The sequence below is a fragment of the Phacochoerus africanus genome, chromosome 7, assembly GCF_016906955.1.
Source record: "Phacochoerus africanus isolate WHEZ1 chromosome 7, ROS_Pafr_v1, whole genome shotgun sequence".
NCBI lineage: Eukaryota > Metazoa > Chordata > Mammalia > Artiodactyla > Suidae > Phacochoerus > Phacochoerus africanus.
In genome coordinates this window covers 86,919,704-86,943,757 of record NC_062550.1, presented here as the reverse complement: position 1 = coordinate 86,943,757, position 24,054 = coordinate 86,919,704, and the positions used below count along the sequence as shown (strand labels likewise).

The window sequence follows — 24,054 nt, the reverse complement described above, 5'->3', positions numbered from 1 at the left end:
GCAGGTCCCTGTTGGCCAGCAATTCCATATACCACAGTGTGCATATGCCAATCTCAAAACCTCAGTCCATCCCTCCCCAAATGGAATTATTTTTGAATTTCTCTTTCTGAAATTTTATTATTAGTGTATAGAAATGCAGTAAATTTGGAGTTCCCATTGTAGCTCAGCAGGTTATGAATCTGACTAGTATCCATGAGGATGCGTGTTTGAACCCTGGCCTCGCTCAGTGGCTTAAGGATCTGACATTGCCATGAGCTGTTGTGTAGGCTGCAGATACAGCTCAGATCTCATATTGCTATGGCTATGGCATAGGCTGACAGCTGCAGCTCTGCTTTGACCCCTAGCCTGGGAACTTCCATATGCCACAGGCATGGCCCTAAAAAGAAAAAAAAGAAAGAAAGAAAAGAAAAAGAAAAGAAATTCAACAAATTTTTGTTCATCGATTTTGTATCCTATAACTGTACCACATTTGTTAGTTCTGAGTTTTTTTAGTGCAGAACTTAAGGTTTACTATAAATAATATCTTGTCATCTGCAAATAGTAATAATTTTACTTCTTCTTTTACAATTTGAATGCCTTTTATTTCTTTTTCTTGACAAATTGCTCTGCCTAGGACTTCCGATATTAGGGAGAGGAGGGATTGTCATTTTTTTCTTGCATTTTATTGAGATGTAATTGATACATAGAGCACTATATAAGGCTAAGGTGTACAGCATAACGATTTGACTTACATACATCGTTAAATGACTATCACAATATATTAGTTAACATGCAATAGTATATTAAATAAAAGTGATGGCCCTGGGTCTCCTCGTCTTGTTCTTGATATTACAAGAAAAGCTTTTAGCTTTTTACCACTGAGTATGATACTAGTTGTGGGCTTGTCATAAAACATCTTTACTCATTTTTAAAAAATTTTGAGTATAGTTGATAACAATATTTTCTTACAGTTTCAGGTATACAGCAAAGTGAATCATTTATACATATATATATATCCATTCCTTTTCAGATTATTTTCCCGTATAGATTATTATAGGATATACAGTAGATTTCCCTGTGCCATATATACAGTAGGTCAACAGATAAATACAGTTATTTATTTTGTATATGGTAGTGTGTATATGTTAATCCCAACTTCCTAATTTATCCCTCCCTCTCCATTTCCCCTTTGGTAACCATAACTTTGATTTTGAAATCTTTGAATGTGTACTATTTTTGTTTGTTTGTTTTGTTTTTGTTTTCTTTTTAGGGCTGCACCTGTGGCATATGGAAGTTTCCAGGCTAGGGGTCAAATCAGAGCTGCAGCTGCCAGACCATGCCACAGCCACACCAAAGTGATATCCAAGCTATGTCTGCGACCTACACCACAGCTCACAGCAATGCTGAATCCTTAAACCACTGAGAGAAGCCAGGAATCAAACCTGCATCCTCACGGACACTAGTAAGGTTTTTAATCCACTGAGCCACACAGGAACTCCTGTTCTATTGTCAATAAGTTCTTTTATATCATTTTTATTAGAATCCACATATTAGATATCTCATATGATATTTCTTTCTCTGACTTATTTCACTTAGTATGATAATTTGTAGGCCCATCCACATTGCTGCAAATGGCATTATTTCATTCTTTTTAATGACTGAGTAATATTCTATTGTGTATATGTACCACATCTTCTCTATCTGTTCCTCTGTCAGTGGACCTTTAGGTTACTTCCAAGTCTTGGTTATTGTAAACAGTACTGCAATGAACACTGGAGTGCATATATCTTTTTGAATTATAGTTCTCTCGAGATGTACACCCAGGAGTGGGATTGCTAGATGATATAGGGGTTCTTTTTTAGTTTTTTAAGGAACCTCTATACTGTTCTCCATGGCGATTCCACCATTTTTTTTAAGTTCTATGAAAAATACATTTGGTATTTTAATAGGGGTTGCACTGAATCTGTAGATTGCCTTGGGTAGTATGCTCATTTTGACAATGTTGATTCTTCCAATCCACGAGCATGGTATATATTTCCATCTGTGTGTGTAATCTTTGATTTCTTTTATCAGTGTCTCATAGTTTTCAGAGGTCAGGTCTTTTGCCTCTTTAGGTAGATTTACTTCTAGGTATCTTATCTCTTTGATGTGATGGTAAATTGAATTGTTTCCTCAGTTTATCTTTCTGGTCTTTCATTATTAACATACAGAAATGCAAGAGATTTCTGTTTATTAATTTTGTGTCCTGCAACTTTATCAGATTCACTGATGAGCTCTAGTAGTTTTCTGGTAGCATCTTTAGGATTCTCTGTGTATAATATGTCATCTGCAACAGTAATAGTTTTTCCTCTTCTTTTCTGATTTGGGTTCCTTTTTTTTTTTTTTTTTTTTTTTTTTCTGACTGCCATATCTAGGACTTCTTAAACTATGTTGAATAAAAGTGGTTAGAGTGAACAATCCTTGTCTTGTTCCTGACATCAGCAGAAATGCTTTCAGCTTTTCACCATTGAGAATGATGTTATCTTTAACTTTGTCATATATGGTCTTTATTATGTTGAGGTAGGTTCCATCTGTGCCTACTTTCTAGAGTTTTTAATCATAAATCATTGCTAAATTTTTTCACAATCTTTTTCGGTACCTATTGAGATGACCATATGATTTTTATTCTTCAGTTTGTTAATGTGTCATATCACATTGATTCATATGCAGATACTGAAGAATCCTTTCATCCTTGTGGTAAATCCCACTTGATCATGGCATACAATCCTTTTACTATATTGTTGTATTTGATTTGCTAATAATTAGTTGAAGTTTTTTGCATCTGTGTTCACCAGTGGAATTATGGCCTTTATTCATAATGATTCTTAAATGTTTCATCACTGTACATAGCCTAATTTCCTCTTAACATATTTCTTTCTGATTGTTTTTGTCTCTTTATATTATTCTCTGTCTTTTACGTTAACACATTTCTGTAGATATATAGTAGTCTTTGGCTGACTATCCATTTTTAAGAATAGAAAATGCAGTCTTTAAAAGCTTAGTGTATAAGGTGAGTCCTATAAACTGTGGGCTTCATAGCTGGGTAGTTTCATTTTGGAATCTTCAGTGTCACTTTAGGTTTTTCATCTTAGGCTGATAAGATTCCCCAGAAGTCTATGCCAGTCTTCTGTCTGAAAAGTCAAGTCCTGGCTGCCAGTGTTTTAGAGCCTAAGAGGATAGCTGGGAGTTTTAGCTTCCAGGATGCAAATATTCACTGGATTCTCCAGAGTTCACTATGGTATCCCTACCCTGAACCATGTCTGACAACTGCCAGTTCAAAGACTGTTACCCTGACAACAACAGCAACAACAACAAGAAGAACAAAGCTCCAGTATTCTGTAGAGCTCAAGTGAGGATATGGGAACCTAACTTCTTCCTGAAAATCTTTCAACCAGTATTTATTTAAGCATTCCCTTAGCCCTCTTCTAGAGGTCACTGGTACCCCAGTTCAAAGATTTTATGAGATTTTGCAGTATAAATATATAAATTTTTTGTCTTTTTGTCTTTTCTAACACTGCACCTGTGGCATATGGAGGTTCCCAGCCTAGGAGTCTAAGCAGAGCTGTAGCCACCAGCCTACACCACAGCCACAGCAACTCGGGATCCGAGCCATGTCTGCAACCTACACCACAGCTCATGGCAACACCAGATCCTTAACCCACTGAGCGAGGCCAGGGATCAAACCCTCAACCCTGTGGTTCCTAGTTGGATTTGTTAACCACTGAGCCATGACGGGAACTCCGAAATATAATTATTTTTTGATTTTCCCTAGAGCTGGTTTGGTCATCAGCTTTTCTGGTCTCCTAACTCTGATACCACTTGTCTGTCTGCTTTTAACCTTCCAACATTTTGCTGCTATTATTTTTTGTCCTTGTTCCTTGAGTGTTATATCTTTATTTAAACACAAATACATATACATTACTGTTATTTTCATGAGTTTTGAAAAAAGAAAAATTGAATGCAGCTGTTGAATTTTCCATCCTTACCTGCAAGTCTCAAGAGCAGGTATTTCTTAATTTATATTTAACATTTAAATAGCAAAGATGAGATCATGAAGTACAATTAGAAATGATCATTGAAATAAGGAAAACGTCTCACATTGCTTCATTGCTTTTTGTTCCGGTAGCCTATCACCCAAAAGAGTCTTGAAAAATTTTACCAGTCAGGACCCTGAATGTTATATATTTAGCTTGATAATCATCCCATCCTTTGACTCATACCAAGTATATTTACGAAGTTCATTGTTGCACTGCAGTTGCCAAAAGCCCCCCAAACTATCCAAATAGACCTTGTGACATAAAAGTTAATTGGTTCCTTTCTTCCTACTTATATTTTCATTAATTTGAGGACATAATTTAAGTGACAGTTAACTATCGCCTTTGCTTCTCCTTGTTAAAAAGTCTCTATTTAAAAGTTTAATTAAGAAAGTTTCTTGAAATATTTATTTTTTAAGGCATTAACCTTCACCTTTCTTTTTGTATTATGAAATAATACAATTTCAGCCTTCATAAAAGACTGGTCTCTTGGTCATCTGCTGCTACGTAATAGTCCACCATAAAACTTACAGCCTTAAACATTTTATTAGTTTAATAATGATTCTTTGGTTTGAGCAGTTTGTGCTGGATTCAGCTGGTCAGTTCTTCCAGTAGCTTTAACTGGTGTCAACATGTGGTTGCAGTCATCTCTTTGTCTGAAATTGTCTCCCTCATATGTCCAGAGGTGTCAGCCCATGGCTGGGTTTCTCTTTCCACATGGTCTTTTATCTTCAGGGAGCCTGGCTTAGGCTTCTGTACACTGGCAGTCTTGGGGCAAGTGTTCCACATGGACAGGAGTGGACACCTCAGAGCCTGGACCTTAGCTCAGAACTCACAAAAACCACTTCTTCCACATTATGTTGATGAAAGCCAGTCACAAGTCTCACTCAAATTCAAGAGATAAGTGACATACTCTACCTCTTGATGGAAGCAGCAAGAAATTGACATCACAAAGGGCTATGTATATAGAAATGGGAGGAAATGTGGCCATTTTTGCCTTCTATGACAGTCTGCCTTCTGGCATATAATTTATTCACATTTTTCCCACATAGAAAATATGCTCATTCCCATTCCAGGATCCCCGAAGATCTTATCCTGATGTGATATTAAGCTCAAAGCCCAGGATCTCATGTTCCAATGTCAGGTTCAGTTGGAGATGGGAATCCTTGGAAGCAGCTTTCTGGATATGGTTCTTGAACCAGAGAAAGACAAGGTAACTGCCCCCTCTATTTCCACCAGACTGCAAGGAGAGATGGGTGTGGGATAATTACAATAGGTGCTTCCATTCAAAATGGAGAGCAACAGGAAGCAGAGCCAATTATTAAATCTGGTGGGGCATATGCAAGTTCCCATACTCAAGGACCAAGAAACATGCCTTGATTAATTATCTAGTTCAGGTTTTTTTTGTTTGTTTGTTTTTTTAACCATATGCCTTAGATTTTTAAATTTATAGATGTCAGTAATGTAGCCTTAAATCTAAAATAATTAGGAGCTCCTGTTGTGGCTCAGCAGAAACGAATCTGACTAGTATCCTTAAGGACGCAGGTTTGATCCCTGGCCTCACTCAGTGAGTTAAGGATCCGGCATTACTGTGAGCTGTGGTGTAGGTCACAGACATGGCTCAGATCTGGAGTTGCCATGGCTGTGGTATAGGCCAGCGTCTACAGCTCCATTTCTACCTCTAGTCTGGGAACCTCCATACGCTGCAGGTATGGCCTTAAAAAGACCAAAAAATAAAAATAAAATAAATAAAATAAAATAATTATACAGCATCATCTATAGGTGGTTAAATGCTTCCTCAGAAAGTTTCCTCTTGAAGTTTTAAACCATGGACATTCATACTCAGAAAATACTTATCAGTCTGATATTTTGTAAGATAGGTATTAAACAAAATTTTTAAAAACTTCTTCATTGCCTCTATTTCCCCTGAAGTATTACCACATATCAAGGGTAATTATAAAACAAACTGATTTTTAGAATCTTTAGGTTAGAAAAAATATAAAATTCATCTATAATATGATCTGACAGATTCTGCAACATTCAGTGGATGTCCGGGTATGGGGTCTGATTATTCACTCAGGTCTTAGAATAGGGAATAAGGTCATCCAGGCCCTGCTGTCATACATCCTGCAGAAGAGGGACAGGCAGTGAACATGTAAATACATCTCTCCCCACCCCCACCTCAATTTTAAAAAAAGATTGAAAGTAAAACATAAGAAAATAAAACAAGGTAATAGAAAAACGAAAGGAGTAACTTGGAGGGCAGGAGAGAGACCGTCCTAGCCACTTACCATGAACAGACATTTAAATTGAGAACAAAAAGTCATGCAAAAATCTAGGAACAGCATGAGCAGAAGCCCTGGGCTGTAACAGGCTGGGATTTTACCAAGGACAGAAACAAGGGCAATGTTGCCTGTTTACAGTGAGCAAGGGGAAGAGGAAGAGAGATGAGGTCATTGGTGGAGGCAAGAACCAGACCAGGCAGGAGCATTTAGACCATGGGAAGGAGTTTGGGCATTATTCAGAATCTATGGGATGTCACTGAAGAGTTCTAAACAGAAGAAGGATAAGATTTTATTTGTGTTTTAAAAGATCATTGCTATGAAGAGAATGAACTAAAGGGGAAAAGAGTGAAATTAGAACAGTGAGGCAGCTACTGCACTAACCCTGAAAACAGCGTTGAAGCAGGAAGGGTGAGAAAGGATCAGATTCAGGATAATATTTGCAAAAAGGAGCCCAAAGAACTTGATTGGATGTTGGATATGAGAGAGAGAAGGAAGATCAAGGATGTATCTCAAGTTTGTGACTTGAGAAATTGGGTGCATCGCAGTGCCGTTTTTTTTAAGACGATAAAGACCAGGGGGAAAACAAATTTTAGTTTTACGAGGGTGCAAATTGAAAGTTCTGTCTGGGATATATTCGGTTTGAGTTGTCCCTTAAACTTCAAAAGTGATATCAAACAGGCAGTCATCTACCAGCTAGGTTTGGTGATCTATCTCATTTTTTTTTTTATAGTCTCACTCTATGACTGCCTAACTCTGTCCTTTGGCAATGAAAGCATCATGACCCTCATTTTCCTGGCAGGTTACGGTGTCTCAGACTTAATGACCTCCCTAAAACCACACAGCCTAAGTAGCAGAACAGGACTTGAACTTGGGTCTTTGGTTGACCTGTCCATGGACCTGGAGGGCACTCTTAGCCCTTGCTCACTCTCCTGTTCCAGTCTCCATTGTCAAAGGGAGATGCAGGATAAGGACCCTATCATTGAGGCTCTGCTCACAAGCTCAAAGTGTTATCCACAATTCAAATAATTGTTTATCTGCACTGTCAGTACCAGTAGCTACCAGCTACATTGGCTATTTTGCATATTTACATCAGTTCAAATTTTTTTAAAAGGTGAAAAATTCACTTTCTCAGGTAACACTACCCATAGTTCAGGTGCTTAATGGGTACATATGATGAAGGGCTAGCATGTTGGATAGCACAAATATAGAACATTTTCATACTTGTAGAAATTTCTGCCCCACCGAACTGGAGCCTGGCTAATTGAAGCTAAAGCAATTTTGAAGAAAATATAGACCCATCCTCCTTGCTGTGGCCTAACAGGAAAGTTTAGGAGAGAGAAGTGAGTTGTTTGTTTTCAGAGTAGTATGCTTCATCATAAGCTGATTTTATACCCAGCTCTAGCGAGCACATTTCCCCAGTCCATACCCTTGAATGTTAGTGTGTTTTCCATTGTATCTCATAAGAAGAGAGGGTCCTCTGAGGAAAGGAACTGGGTTCGTTCCACCTCCACATCCCACTTAATCAGAATATATACACACATAACATCCATATCCCTTCCCAGCCTCCACCCATCTTCATGTGTAACCCCCTCAGTGCACACTGCTTTGCACGGAGCAAGCGGACTATTTGTTTTACAACCTGGCTGTGGTCACAGGATAACAAACCAATGAAGAGCAAATAACCACAGGCCCTGGGGGTCCGTAGTTAAACATCAGTATCACAGCATATTCCTTTTCCATTTCCTCCCTCCTAGAAGAAGGGAGACTGGGAGCCTCCCCAAGGCAGAACTGAGAGCTGTTCTCCAGAGAAGGCAGGAGAGTAGAGGCTCTGGAAGGGAGTCAGTGGGAGCTTCAGGCTCAGGTCTGCCCATTCCTGAGGGAGTGGGTCAGCAGAGCCCTCCTCACCGTGCAAGATGGAAGCACCCAGAAGGCTCCCTTCACACACACATGCTCACAGGAGGCTTGAGCTTCCAGCAGTTTCTTTTACAAAAGGATGGGAAGATTTGGAGCAAGGCATTTGGTTTTTTAACCCTTCTTTGACTTCCTGCTGGTTGCATGACTTACAGAATCCCTCCAGGGGTCAAATAAGGAGATAGATGTTTAGAGCCTTAGTCATATAGCTGATTCACAACCAATTCAGCCGTTTATTCCCTTCTTCACATCCTGAGGGACAGAAATTGTATTTTTTCCTTTAAATTTTCTTTTTCTCTAATACTTAAGTTTTTTAATAGGTAGTATTTTCTTATGATAAAAATTTCTTAAGTGTGCACAATTACATTTCCTTCCAACCTTCTCAGCCACCTAGTCCTTCCCAGAGGCAACGGGTGTTTCCAGATGTCTCTATAGCCTTCCATAGTCATTCTATGCATGCACAAGCAAACATATGTGTCAATATGTAAATATATGTATCTCCTACAAGTATATGTTTTCCTCTATGACACTAATAGTTGTATGACTGTTTTGAACCTAGTTTTTTCCCTGTGGTATCTCGGAGATCTTTTTATATCTACACTGAGCATCCTTCATCTCTTTAAAGCTGAAGACTATTCCATTGTAGAGTTGCACCATCATTTGTTTATCCTCTTCTCCACTGGAGAATTATTTAGGTCATTTCCAGAGTTTTTCCATTAGAACCCATGCCCCAGTGAACATTCTTGTACATCTGTCACTTTGCACATGGGTGAGAGTATTTGTTGAATACATTTCTAAAAGAGGAGTTGCTCAGAGGAGATGTAATGAGGATATATGAATCATTTTGATACAACTGGTCAAGGTGCCCTCATAGAATTTTCATTTGTATGCTCACCCACATGCAATGTACAAAAGCAGGGCTGAGTTTCTAAACCTGGGTGGAGCCCTGATACCATAGAGACTGGGCATCAGGTCTTGCATTTGCTAGCACAGCTCAGCTTACATGGTATAACTGCATGCATGAGTTTATGAGTGATTTCAGCTAAATGGCTAAGAATAGATTGAGAACCATGAGGTTGGAAATCATTACTGTTCCTTCTCTTAGCTGTCTAGTTTGAAGTAGTAACGAAGAAGATGAGATTGCTCCACACCCCCTAAGAAGATCCTTAGACAAGTAACATGGGAGGAATGGTTCACATGGCAGCTGGAAAGATGGAGAGTGTAGAAAGATTTCCAGGAAGCAGGAATAGAGGCCAAGGTATAATGATATGAGCTTTAGTTTCACAGCCCCCATGTTAGCTAGGGTTCTCCAAAAGATCTCATTTGAGCTGACGTGAAGGGCTTGTCATGGGCCAAGCTCTGTACTGGTACTGATGCACGTGGTAGGTTCTTGCTCTAAAGAAGCTCACAGAGAGGTCAGTTATGTGGGCAGGTAAGTTCTGTATAATGTGATAGAAGCAACAGCAGGGGTGACAGCTAACTCTCAGAGCTGGTTAAATGCTGGACAATGGGCTTAGCTGTGCTCATCACCATGCCTAGTTCTGCAAAAACCCTATGAGAGTGATTACAGTGATGTTCCATTTCACAAATGAGGCAATTGAGACCCAGGGAAGTTGAGCGACAGTCCCAATGCCACAGAGTAAGTGACAAAGCTGGGGTGAGGTAGAGGTCTGTCTCACGTCAAAATCTCAAGGGAATGAAGAGTGACGTTGGACCTAAAAGCTCATCTTCCTCCTCCATGAAATGGTTTTATGCTTCCCTCTCTTTTCATGGCACCACATCACTTTTCAGGGTGGAGGAGGTCAAGGGAGATTTGACTTGAGCTGAGGATCCAGGGATAAGTAGAAACAAGAACATTCTAAGCAGAGGAACTCTTAGGCTGATCCCAAGGACAGCCAGCCTCCAGGAGCCAGCAAGTTTCTGTCACAGGGAGCCAGGTGAATGGGGTGGATGAGATGACAGTCTCTGGAGCCAATCTGCCTGAGTTCAAATCCTGGTTCTGCTCCTTATTAGTTGAGTGACTTTGGGTAACTGACTTAACCTCACTTATTCTCCACCTATAACATGAGGCGATCACATACTTACCTCCAGGTTATTGTAAGAATGGAGTGAGTTAACATATCTGGAACTGGAGTTCCCACTGTGGCTCAGCGGGTTAAGAACCTGACTAGGGAGTTGCTGTCGTGACTTGGCTGTAATGAACCGACTAGTATCCATGAGGACATGGGTTCAATCCCTGGCCTTGCTCAGTGGGTTAAGGATCTGGCATTGCAGTGAGCTGTGGTGTAGGTCACAGATGTGGCTTGGATCTGGTATTGCTGTGGCTGTGGCAATGGCTGGCAGCTACAGCTCCAGTTCCACCCCTAGCCTGGGAACTTCCACATGCCCTGGGTGCGGGCCTAAAAAGAAAACAAACAAGCAAACGACATATCTGGGACATGGCATAGTGCCTGGTACATGCTGTGTATGTTTGCTCCCACTGTAGCATCTCCAGGATCCAGGTACAACCTAGATGTAAGGAAGAGGAAAACAGAATTTTGAGGTTCATCTGTGGTGCTTATTATAGAGAACTATTACACAAGCTCACGAAATGTAATGCGGTGCTATAAAAAAAGAAAGAAGCAGAAAGCCATTTACTGGATGAGGGACATGGGCTTTTAGCCTGGAATTGTCTTGTCAAGCATGGTCGTGCTTATCAGCTTTCCGTTATCTGAAGTGTGAGTCAAAAATGGGCTTTTTTATTTGTTGCCTACTTCTTTATGGCATCTTTATTTGGTATTAAAACGTAATGGGCTGTCTCAAATAAGGTGAAAAGCAGAGGAGGATAAAATAAAAGGAACCGCATTCAATTGTAACTCGGTTTCCCCTCTTCCTCTTTGATGCCACAAAATGTTCTTAGAAAACCCTAGAGAAGATATAAGATAAATGCCACAGCTTTCTCATTCACCCACATAGCATTTAGCTCTCATCCACCAAGTGAAATTACTTTTTTTCTGAGAACAATATTCTATGATAGAATACAGGAGAAGTAGAAATGAGAGAAAGCCCTTCTCCCGGGAATCAGTTAATGTGATTTACATTTTATCTTCATCATCTCTAGCCTTTCTCTCCTTTATGTGTTATCCCCAACTGATAGTCCCAGTTCTGTTCACAAACCAAACCCCATGCCTGGGCCGCCCTTTCTCTAGGCCAGTTTTAGCTCCTCCCATCATCAGAGCAACTCCTGAGAATTCATCTTCTTGAAAACAAAATTGATAGCAGTTTTTCCAACATAAACCTCACTTTTTGCCATTCAAAAGCTTGTACCTGTACTGTGTACCAGCCACTCACTAGATCCTGGGACTACAGTAATTATTACGGTTCAGCTTTTTGTTCTGAATGAGCTTACAGTCGTGTGTGAGGAGAAGGCCTGAACAAGGAGGTTGATTCTGTCCACCTCAGCCATCCCACTGTGTTCCTTCCTTTATGGTTTACCTTCCCATTTGACTACAAGCCTTTCAAGGACAAAGATTTTATTTGCTTTCCTTACCACTATATAGTCAATACCCACACTGCATTCTCAATAAACAGTTGCTGAAGAAATGAACGAAAACAAATAAATGGCCGTACAGAATGATCAGTCAGTTGATGTGTTTCCAAGATAAAAAAATATCTTCAAGGAGAGAGTACTGAACCCTTGGGGGAGGTAGAAATGCAGTGGGAGGGGTGAGGAGACTTGCTGAAGAGGCAACTTGCTGAAGAGCTGACTCTTTTTTTAATCATTATTTTTTAAATTTTTTAATAGTTATTTCCCCCAGTACAATTTTTTTTCTGCTGTACAGCATGGTGACCCAGTTACACATACATGTACACATTCTATTGTCGCATATTATCATGCTCCATCATAAGTGACTAGACACAGTTCCCAGTGCTATACAGCAGGATCTCATTGCTAATCCATTCCAAAGGCAATAGTTTGTATCTATTAATCCCAAACTCCCCAACCACCCCACTCTCTCCCCCTCCCTCCCCCTCCCTCTTGCAAGTCTATTCTGCAAGTCAATGATTTTCTTTTCTGTGTAGAGGTTCATTTGTGACTTCTGAATTGGGTTTTGAGGACAATGGCTGCCAACATAGATAAGCCTTGCATGGTGTCCACCTCATGCAAAGTACACAATAAAAGTTTGCTGAGGTAGTAGACTTAAAAATATTGTGAAGCAATTATACTTACAGTATCTTTAATATTTTGCCATTTAATGCATTCCTGGGAGGGGAAGGCATGGCTACTTCATGCTGGATTGTGTGGTCCTAGAAGTTTGACACCTGGGAAACATCTTAGCAGGGTGGGAACACCTACTTGAAAACCCTGTGTTGTGTGTGTGTGTGTCCTGTGAGTAACTTTGGAGGCTGGGTGGGCCATTGGCTGTGAGGAAACTCAACCTTAAGCACATGTTTTAGAAGAAGGGGGTCCTATCCAGGAGAGAACATGGGAAGGGAATGGAGAGAGGCATTTCTAGAGACTTGCCTCTTACCTCATCCCTGGGCCGGACCAGCACTCATTACCTACCTCCTGTTTCCACCACCCTAGCCGGTTTCAATATTAAAATTCCTATAAAACCACCTCAAGTGGTTTATGACGTGGGAGGGGATGAGGTCAATGGCAAAAGGAGATAAAATACAAAATGAATTTTTAGTTGAATTTATCTCATGACTTTACTGAGGAAAAAAAAAAGATATGAGATCAAGACGGGCTGCTAGTTTAAACTTTCTTAATGTTATTTAGCTCCAGCTCTTTCCTGACATAATGTTGTAGATGCTCAGGAGGCCAAGAAGCAACACTGCTAAGACTTCTGAGCTTCTTGCCTCTGGGTTCCCTCATGCCATTCCAGCCATACCCTCTCTGTGACAGATGGAAGACACCCCTATCTGAGTCACACCAAATTATGTCAAACATCAGACCCCTCACCTCCAATTAATCCTCAACTTGTGTTTTCAATATGTGTGTGCAGCTTCATCATACACAATAAAGACACTTTCTTCAACAATGCCACAAGAAGTAGAATTGTACATCATATTTTACAGAGAATAAAGTATGAAGAAGGAAAAAACAAAATCGGTAAGTAATCAGTGTAACAAGCTACGTTTAATTTGGGGGGGATTATAGACTTTTCCCTTTGGTTTTATTAAGTTGATATTAATTCTAGAAATGTGCATCATTTATGAAATCTCTAACTACATGCTCTCTTCATGGAAAACACAAGTGTAAAATCTTAACAGCATGCTTAAATCTCTTTTTTATTTTCTTTTTTTAAATATAATTTTATTGGAGCATAGTTGACTTACAGTGTTGTCTTAGTTTCAGGTGTACAGCAAAGTGAATCAGTCATACATATAAATATATCCATTCTTTTTCCCCACATAGGTTATTACAAACTATTGAGTAGATTTTCCTGTGCTATATAGTAGGTTCTCGTTAATCACATACTTTATACAGTAGTGCGTATATGGAGAAATGCTCTCAATTCAAAAAGTTAAGGAGTGCCCTTTATGTGCCAAGCACTGGGCTAGGTGTCGGGGAGAGAAGCACAGTTCATTCCTGGAACATATGTTCAAGAAGTTAAAAACAGACAAGAGACAAATGAGTAAATACATGTAACATGAAGATATACCCAATCTCTTGTGACAGAACATGATGGAAGATAGTATGAGACAAAGAATGTGTGTTCTTTGTGTGTATACACACACACACACACACACATATATATATATGGCTGGGTCACTGTGCTGCACAGCAGAATTGACACAACACTGTAAAACAGGTATACACTAATAAAAAATAATGTAATAAAGTATAGTTACAAAAACTCAAAAAAAAAAGAAATATAAATGGATAATGTTACAGAGACAGACCAGTAAGGGGTGGGGTTTAGTTCAAGCTGAGATGGAGTGTGCAGGGAAAGCTTTCCTTAGAAGCTGAAATTTGAACCGAATCCTGAATGACAAGAAGTAGTAAGTGTGAGGAGTAGGTGTTCCTGGCAGAGGGACCTGCAAGGGCAGAGGTGAACTGTCACACCTAATTCTCCAAATAATCACCTCCTCCAGTAAATAACCTCCACGTCGCACATTTTGGACATTTTTATAAGAAGATTTCCATGATATACTGCCAAATTTCCTGCCTTATTGGATGGATTCTTACATATCAGGAGGATTTGGGTAGCTTTGTCCCTATCCCTGTCCCAGCAAGGTTTTTATCAACACTTTGAGTAATGACCTATGTCAGTCATGGTCTAAGTGGAAGATGAAAACCACACAGAAATTGATCAAGAAAAGTTCATATAAATAACCAACTATGCCAGAGGTTTGGGATAATGGAGAATTGGCTAGTAAAGGGTAAGAAGAACTCTAAAGATCAGAAGCACAGCAGATCATAGGAGAAGCCACCATCCCTGAAAAGACTCTGCAACAAAGCTGAGATGCAGACCTTGTTGGAAGGGGTACAGCTGTGGTTCACTAGGTGGCAGAGCGGTTTGCAGGAGGTTCTGTGCCAGGAGGATTCTCTGCAAATCCGCCCTCTCAAGTACTTAGAAGACGCTGCCTGGAGGGTTTCCAGGGGAGCCACTCATTGGCAGGTGTTGCACAGGCATCATTACTCTGTGAAGCTGTTCAAGGGGATACCCACCCTTGAGGAGGTGCCAGTGCTGCTGACCACTATGCACTGGGGAGCTGGGTGCCAGAGAAGATGTGAAATGCAGAAGCCTCCCGAGAGAAGCATCCAGGTACCAGGAAGACAGACTCCAGTTGTCTTTTACTGGCAAAGCTTAGGATTGTACCATCTTGCCCAGGAGAAATATTTACAAGGTCCAGGTTGATAATTGCAAGGCAGGTGGTGCAGGTGCCTTTGGAGAAAAGGGGCAATACATTGATAACTGGCCCATAGCCTCAACAGCCTGCCCCTCGAGTTTTTGGTGGGGTGGAGATTGGAAGGATGCATTAGATTAGTCATGGGAGTCAGGATCCTAGAAGAGCTCAGTGATCTGGAAATCTCAGTCACATCCAAAAGATGACACTTAATAGTTTGTAAAAGTCCTGTTCTCCAATTCAGCAGAACAGCTACCCGGATACAGCGTGGGAGAAATGTTGCTCAACAGCATCATGAAGAGGGACAGACTTGGGAGGTGTAGTTGAATGCAAGTGTGAATCACTAGTGTGGTGAAGCTGCCAAAAACCACTCTGATCCCAAGCTGCAGAAGTTAAAATATGACAGGGAGAAACAGGTACCTAGTCCATGTCTGAGTATACCGGACACGTCTTCTTGGTGAGAGCCAGTGTGAGTGGGTATGATGAAATTGAACCTGATTTAGGGCTTTCTTGACTTGGATGGGTTTGAGGGTTAGCATGTCCTCATATTCTATGCAGCAGTCATCCATCCTTGAGACTCATCCTCTCCCTAACATCCTCCAGAACTGTTCTAGTTTGAGGGAATCCTTTCCTCTTCTGAATTCCTATGGCAATTATTTTTGGAACATTTACTTGATAATCAGGTGCAATTCGTATTATCTTGATTTATTTTCGATGATATTATGAAAACTCTACCAACTAAAGAAAACCACTGCTAACGTTTTTGTGTCCTAAATAACTATTACATTACTTTTTTCATATTAATTCCCTGTTTGTCCATGTGACTTTTTAACAAACTACGCATACTTTTTATCTTATTTTCTCAGTTAACACCATTATCTGGAACATACTAGAAAACAAGTGGAAACCACATGATTACGGTTGTAGCTAGTCTGGATTATTTCATAAAATGTACATGATTATTAAAAACATTACCTTCACTAATGTGGGTATTACAATACCAGGATACTTTGCCCCTCATAATGCACTAGTGTGTTGAGAATCTGCAGCTAAAAACTGCTAGTCTAGATAATAGCTCCTTAATTGTAAATAAGTAACTTTATTCTTCTTTGTGTCATCATTGCCTACCAAAGTATCCAGCATATAATAGGAGCTCTTATTGAACTGAATTGAAAATATTTTAAACTTGATCAATGTCTAACATCAGCATTCACACACAATCAGAAACTGTAAAATGATGCCATGTAGCAATTATGATGCTCATTTTTTGCATCTCAAAATGTGGGCTATTTTTGTAACTAGTCACGATGGAGAGACAAAAAAGGCAAGGCAATTTTTAAATATTCTGAAAAAACAGAGGAAGTGTCATATTGTTACTAGTAAGAAATGATCGTTGTAAAAGTTTCTCTCATCTGAGAAAAAAAGAGAATTCTATCCAAGAACTCCAGTGCTCTGAAAATCAGTAATGATGAACTGGAAAAGTATCTGATTAGAAATTACCAATCATAGAGTAAATTATTAACCCAGGATCAGACATTATGCTGAAAAATAGGGAGTAAAACTATAAATGCTTGGCTGAACCAATGTTTCATTATTATCTTTGGTTTCATAAATAAACATGTTAGAAGAAAATTTAATTTATTGATAGAATTAATGTTTACCCTGTGTTATTTTCTGCCTGAAACTCTTTCCGCAAGTGGCATCTTGTATGAGACAATGTTGATTAGAGATAATACAAAAATATTGTTTATGAACATGATTTATAAGAGTATTTCAGTGGAGCAAAAACTAGCACTATATAAATTGTTCAACTTCACTCTGAGCTTATTACAACTATGAAAATCAAACGTGAAATCCATTTTCAAAATTGGGCAATTAATAGATCAACAAAGATTTATCTAAAAATATAAGTACATAAAATCTTTGTTTTGTTTTTTAGGGCCATACCCACAGCATATGGAGGTTCCCAGGCTAGGGGTTGAATCAGAGCTGCAGCTGCTGGCCACAGCCACAGCAACACGGGATCCGAGCCACATCTGCAACCTACACCACAGCTCATGGCAACACTGAATCCTTAACCCACTGAGCAAGGCCAGGGATCAAACCTGCAACCTCATGGTTCCTAGTCAGATTCATTTCTGCTGTGCCCCGATGGGAACTCCAAAGTACATAAAATCTTTAAATTGATTTGTCTTTCCCAAATTGGTGCTCAAAGAGAAGTAAGTAAAGCAATAGACTTCAGATATTAACTATTTTCTCACTTGTAGGACTTTGACAAATTATGATAAACTTCAAAGATCATCAGTGATCTCTTATTAGGTCCTTGTGGATCTTATTTTTCCTATTATTTGGGATATTTGAAAGTTACTGATTATATATGTGGAATTTTCAATAGAGACTCCAGGAAATAAAAGTTTTCTATGTAGTCAGTCATTTATTCATTCATTATAGAGGTATTTATTGAAGGCTTCCTGTGTGCTAGACAAAATACAAAGCCCTATGGATAATTATATTTCAGATACTTTCTGAGACATTTAGTATTAATGTCAAAGCATCTTAGAATACATTCTTTGTTGTCAAGATTAAAATTGCCTAAACATAGATTGATGATTCATCAATGAAAAGTGAATTATTACATATCCCATTTTCCAGATAGGCTCAGCCCCTGGACTCTAGTTCCGTATCTTACACAAAGAAAGTGCTGATCTATAAGCCACTTGAGAAATAATCTTCCAGTCATTTTCTTTGAAGTACATCTTAGGAAGTAGTATCATTCTTGATCTGGAAGTAACTTTAAAAATCAAAACATTACACTTCTAGGAAGTTCCCATTGTGGCTCAGCAGTAATGAGCCCAACTAGTATCCATGAGGATGTGGTGCAATCCTTGGCTTCACTCAGTGTGTTAAGGATCTGTTGTTGCTGTGAGCTGTGGTGTAGGTCGCAGACACAGCTCAGATCCTGCATGCTGTGGTATAGGCTGGCAACTGCAGCTCTAATTCAAGATTCAGTCCCTAGCCAGGGATCTTCCATATGCCTCAGGTGTGGCCCTTAAAAAAAAAGAAAGAAAGAAAGAAAAAAAAATTACACTTCTACTTCTAGCCAAGATGGAGTAATAGGCACAATATTTACTGCCCCACCTAAAACAAAAAAGGAAAACCAAAAACAAGTATGAGGCAACTATTTTCAAGACACTGAACATTGGGCAGCCAAGAACAGGGAGCCCTGAGAGACAGAAAACAAATGAGATGAGCCCTGTGATTGGCCCAGCTTATTACCTTGAGGTATAGTTTCTAGGCAGTAACACAGGGAGGAGGAACCCAGGTGGAACCTGGTGGACTCCTCGGTTTGTACAGATGTTGCTGAGAGTCCAGGGAGACCAAGGCAGCTGGAGTTCACAGGACAATGTACCAGAAGGTTGAGAGCTTCACAGAGAGCCCTGAAGATCTGCAGAGGACCCCCTCGAGTATTTCGCAGGGTACAGATTAGTGCATGCATGTCAGGAAACTACCCAAGGCCAGAGAGAGAGCAACCCAAAAGGATTTCCAATGAGATGGGAACACTGCATAATTCATAGAACATTAAATGTAAATGGTCTGAAGATCCCAACCCAAAATTCAGAAGTTGAGACAGTAAATAAAAAAGCAAGACCTAATTTTATTGCTGCTACAAGAAATGCTTTATTTATTTATTCATTCATTCATTCATTCATTCTTTCTTTTTAGGGCCATACCTGTGGCATATGGATGTTTGCAAGCTAGGGCTTGAATTGGAACTGCATCTGAGGCCTACACCACAGCCACAGCAACGCCAGATCTGAGCTGCACCTGCGACCTTCACTGCAGCTTACAGAAATGCCAGATCCTTAACCCACTGACCAAGGCCAGGGATCCAGCCCTCATCCTCATGGACCCTATATCAGATTCTTAACCAGCTGAGCCACAGTGGAACTCCAAGAAACACTCTTTAAATATAAAAGCACAAATAGGTTGAAAGTAAACTGTTCAAAAGACATATATACCATACCAACCAAAAGAAAGCTGAAGTGGCTATATCGATACCAGAGAAAATAGATTTCAAAGCAAAGCATATTACCAGCAATAAAGAAGGCACTTTACAATGATAAAGGAGTCAATTATCAGGAGGACACAACAATCCTAAATGTTTACATGCTTACGAATAGAGCTTCAAACTACGTGAAGCAAAAACTGATACAACTGCGAAGAGAAATGGACAGGTCCACAATTATAGTCAGAGCTTTCACTACTGCTTTCTCAATAATTAATAGAACAAGTTGACAGAAAATCAGTAGGGGTTAGAAGACCTGAACGTTATCAGTGAAACTAACTTATCTTTTCAACCACTCCACCACTAACAACAGAATACTCATTTTTTTCAAGTGCAAAGAGAACATTACCAAGAGACCATATTTGGGGACATTAAAACAAGACTTAATGGAGTTCCTGTCATGGCACAGGGGAAACGAATCTGACTAGGAACCATGAGGTTGCAGGTTCGATCCCTGACCTCGCTCAGTGGGTTAAGGATCCGGTGTTGCCATCAGCTGTGGTGTAGGTCACAGACATGGCTCAGATATGGCGTTGCTGTGGCTCTGACATAGGCTGGTGGCTGGCTATAACTCCAATTAGACCCCTAGCCTGGGAACCTCCATATGCCACAGGTGCGGCCCTAAAAACAAACACACAAACAAACAAAAAACAAGACTAAATGATTCTTTGACCACAACAGAATTAAGTTACACATCAACAAGACCAGCTCTGGAAAATTTACAGATATATAAAACTAAATAATGTATTTTAAAATGAATCATGGGTAAAAGAAATCAAAAGGGAAATCAGAAAGTTGCTGTACTCAGTGACAATGAAAACATAATATGTCAAAAAGTGTGTAGTGCTTAGGGAGAAATTTTTAGCACTATGTGCCTGTACAGGAAAAGGAATGTTTCAAATTAAAGATCTCTCCTTCTACCTTAAGAAACTAGGGGGGAAAGGAAATTAATCTAAAGTGAGTATATGAAAGGAAATATGAAAGTCAGAAGAACTCGATGAAGTGGAAAACAGAAAAAAATAGAGAAAAATCAATGAAACCAAAAGCTGATTCTTTGAAAAAAAAAATTTTAATTCATAAACTTGTGGTAGACACACCCTAAGATGACTCCCCAGTGTGTCTTGATCTCTTCCCCTTGTGGGTGGAAGCTGTGGCTACTATTTCACCAATAAAATACTGCAAAGGTGATTATGTCGCCCTGTGATTATGTTACATTATATTGCAAATTTTAAAGGATTTTGCAGCTGTAATTAAAGTCCTTAATCAGTTTGAATAACTTAATCAGTAGGGAGATTATCCTGGGTGAGTCTGACCTAATCAAGTAAGCTCTTTTCACTATATGTCAGTTACGTCTCAAAAAAAAAAAAAAAAATCCTTGCAGTTCCTGTTGTGGCTCAGTGGTTAAGGCCCCTATATAGTGTTCAGGAGGATTTGGGTTCAATCCCTGGCCTTGCTCAGTGGGTTGGGAATCCAGCATTGTTGCAAGCTGTGATGTAGGTCACAGACGCAGCTCGGATCTGGTGTTAATACAGCTGGGATGTAGGCCTGCAGCTGCAGCTCCAATTCAACCCCTAGCCTGCGAACTTCCATATGCCAGAGGTGGAGCCATAAAAAAAAAAAAAAAATTCCACATATCCAATACCCCTCCCACATTTTATGGATGAGAAAATTAAGGCCTGAGGATAAGAGAACTTTCCAAAGACATCCCACTGAGCCCAATGCAGAGGAGTTAGGTTGGGCCATATTGAAGCTTCTGGATGAAAATAGGAGAGCTCCTAGTAGGAAATCATCTTTTTGATACAATAAATTCACCCGCCTCCTCCATGCCAAGCACCATGAGAGCTGTGCTTCGCTGTTTGGTTTCTGTTTGAAAACCTGATTGCCCAGTCCTTGATTCCAGTTTCTGAGCAGGTAGCAAAACTTTCCCTCTCAACCTGTCGGTGTCCCCAAGTGGTTCTGAACCACGTTTGAAAACCAGATCGTTTGCTCCAGAAAGTACCACCCTCACCTCCGTCTTTCACTGTAAGGATTTAAACTCGGTATTCACTCACCTTGGACTCTTTTGTTGTTGTCGTTGTAGGTCTGAATCGTCTGCTTACTAATGGCTCCTATGAAGCTGCATTTCCACTGCATGAGGTATCATCTTGCCTCTTTTCCCTCTCCGTCACTTCTTTATTATTAAATCAGCCTCTGGGGATAGTCATTAGTGGAGTTTGTTGATATGTTGTTATGACATTTGTTCAGAATGAATTTAATGTGTTCATTGGGTCATTAGGGAGGGTCTACTTGCTTTGTGACATTTCTCCTCCTGCATAGATTTGTTTCTCTATATCTTTTTATGTAATTGCAAGAGTACTTGAATCAAGAGTCACTCAGCATGAACTTAGAGGAATAGCTGAGGGACTCCAAGTCATAAAATTAAAGAGGCATTGAAAATTTACATGAAGCCCTAGACTCAGGGGGAAAATGTTTCTGAAATATATGACTTCTGCAACGAGGATATTTAAAGAGTGGGAGAGAGCCATCTTGCAATGTCCCTAGTAGCTAAAAGATGATAAATGGAAATTAATAGGATTGTACTCATCATTGCTCATTTAAGATGTATAAGTTTTTGGAGTTCCCATGGTGGCTCAGCAGGTTAATAACCTGACATGGAGTCCATGAGGACATAGATTCAATCCCCGGCCTCGCTCAGTGGATTAAGAATCCAGCATTGCCATAGCTTCAGAGTAGGTCCAGATGCGGCTCGGATCTGGCATTGCCGTGGCTGTGGCATAGGCTGCAGCTGCAGCTCTGATTCGATCCCTGACCTGGGAATTTCCATATGCTATGGGTGTGGCCATAAAAAGAAAAAAAAAAAGATGTATAAATTTTTATATTCCCCTGATTTGCTACACGGTCTTTGTCCTCTATAAGGACTTGCATAAATGTAACTGTGATTACCCATAACTCCACTTTCCCCAGAATTCTCTTTAGACATGGGTTTTCAGGGACATAATCCTCATGATTGGTGAGAGATTATTATCATTTCCATGGTACTGAGCCCTTTCTCTGTGCCAGTCATGGTATAACACAGAGAACTCAAAGACAGATACCATAGCCCATGTCCTTGAGGGCCTCACATCCTAGCCAGGGTGAACCTACTGTTAGATTTTCAGAACAATCTTCTATTAGAAACAATGTTACCCTTTTGCCAGTTAGGCTTGGAGAAGAGTCCCAGCTCTCCCCCAATGGCAAGTTTTTCCAAATCTACTTCTTATTTGGCTCAGGGTGTTTCTTCGCTTGATTTTAAACACTGGGTGGATAGAGAAGGTGGTGTAGACTTTTGCAGACCTCATTCATTAAGAACTGTGGCCTGAGCCCCTCCTTACAGACTACCACAAAACCCTTTTGGAATGAGTCTTTTTGTATGACAGAAGCAAACCTTTTGGCACAAAGGTTTTCTGGAGACACACAGATATTTCTAAACTCTAAAGACACATTTCCCCAAAGCATCGTGTGACTGCCTCTCATTCTTAGTTGGCATGGCCCCAGAAAAGGGTTTCAGTGAGAACTACATCCTCCCACTGTCCACCCCCTGTCCACCGTGGGGGCAGTTGTATGAGGACAGAAGCATCTGTGCAGGTGAGTGGGTGGGTGGGCATGATGGTGTCTAAGGAGATGCAGCTGTGAAACCCCAGCATCACCCCAGGCCTTCTCTGTGGTTTTCCTTGCTTGCTAATGCCCTGTATGTTATGAAAAGAGAACTTCCAGATTAGTAATAGCAGCTGCAATAATAACATAATTGCTCTTTTGACTTTTTGCTCTCTCTTTAACTTGATTATGTTGTTTGATGCGTAACAACCTTCAGAGGCAGGAAGGGCAGCTCTTATTGCCTTGTTTTATGTTAAAAACTTAAATAGAGATTTGGAGAAAGGTTAGCTCCCCTCCAGTCACGGACTGGGTTGGTTGGTGGTTGAACTGAGACTAGAACCTGGGTTTCTTGTCTCTCAGGCTTGTCCATTTTCCTCTAGGAAAGGACTTCACGAGGTAAGATGTCAATAATTACTTCATCTCCAGAAAGTGCCTTTTCCATTTGTGAATCAAGCATTGCCACTGACCGAACTAACTCCCACTCCACTGGCCCTCAGGTGGTCTCCTCATTTGTTCCCTGTGAAAGTCAAATTAGACTTGAATGATTGCCATTTTGAGGTGACTTAACAACTGTTACATTCTAGGGTTTTCTTAGACAAAGCCATAAATCTGGGTTACAGCTACAGCTATTCACCAACTCTTCTGCCTTGAGACAAGAGGGAAAGAGAAAACTCATAAGCCTTGGGCATTGCCTCTGGGCAGGATGCTCTATTTGTTCAAACCACAGAAGAAACCTAACCAGGTAGATGTTATTAGTTCCGCCATGAACTGGGAGCCCAAGGCTCAGAGAGTTTAAGCTCTCCTAGCTGAAAAGTCACAGAACTGAACCCGAACTGGGTTCAGACCTGCCTGATTCTAGCAAGCACAGGGCTTTTGCTACACAGCATCATCATCAAGGTTATGTCCAGAACAACGAATCACACATCCATGTTTTTCTCCTATAACCCCAATTGCTACTCCGGCCATAACGACTGCTACGACTCTCAGCTTTTCCTTTCGGCTTTTGTGGGTGTTGCCTCACCAGCCGTGGTGTTTTTATTCCAGGGAAGTTACAGAAGTAAAAACTCCATTAGAACCCATGGAGCGGTCAACCACCGACATCTGCTCTACGAGTGCTGGGCCTCCTGGGGTGTGTGGTATAAATACCAGCCTTTGGATCTTGTCAGGTGAGTTTTACGTAGCTGTAAATATAAAGCTTACCCAGAGTGTTTAGGGAAGACTGTCAGCTGGGACAAGCCACTACTGGAAAGAAGAACAGTCTGAGGTGTAC

General features: G+C 40.2%; 1 protein-coding gene across 4 annotated transcripts in view; it reads left to right on the top strand.

Moving 5' to 3' along the window:
• ANO4 (anoctamin 4) overlaps positions 1–24,054 on the top strand; it is a 354,946-nt gene that overhangs the window by 233,282 nt on the left and 97,610 nt on the right. For all 4 annotated transcript variants that reach the window (XM_047788188.1, XM_047788190.1, XM_047788189.1 and 1 more), the window contains 3 exons: positions 13,237–13,343; positions 21,232–21,287; positions 23,829–23,950. In XM_047788188.1, the coding sequence (XP_047644144.1) occupies positions 13,237–13,343; positions 21,232–21,287; positions 23,829–23,950 (285 nt within the window). The remainder of the gene's footprint in view (positions 1–13,236; positions 13,344–21,231; positions 21,288–23,828; positions 23,951–24,054) is intronic.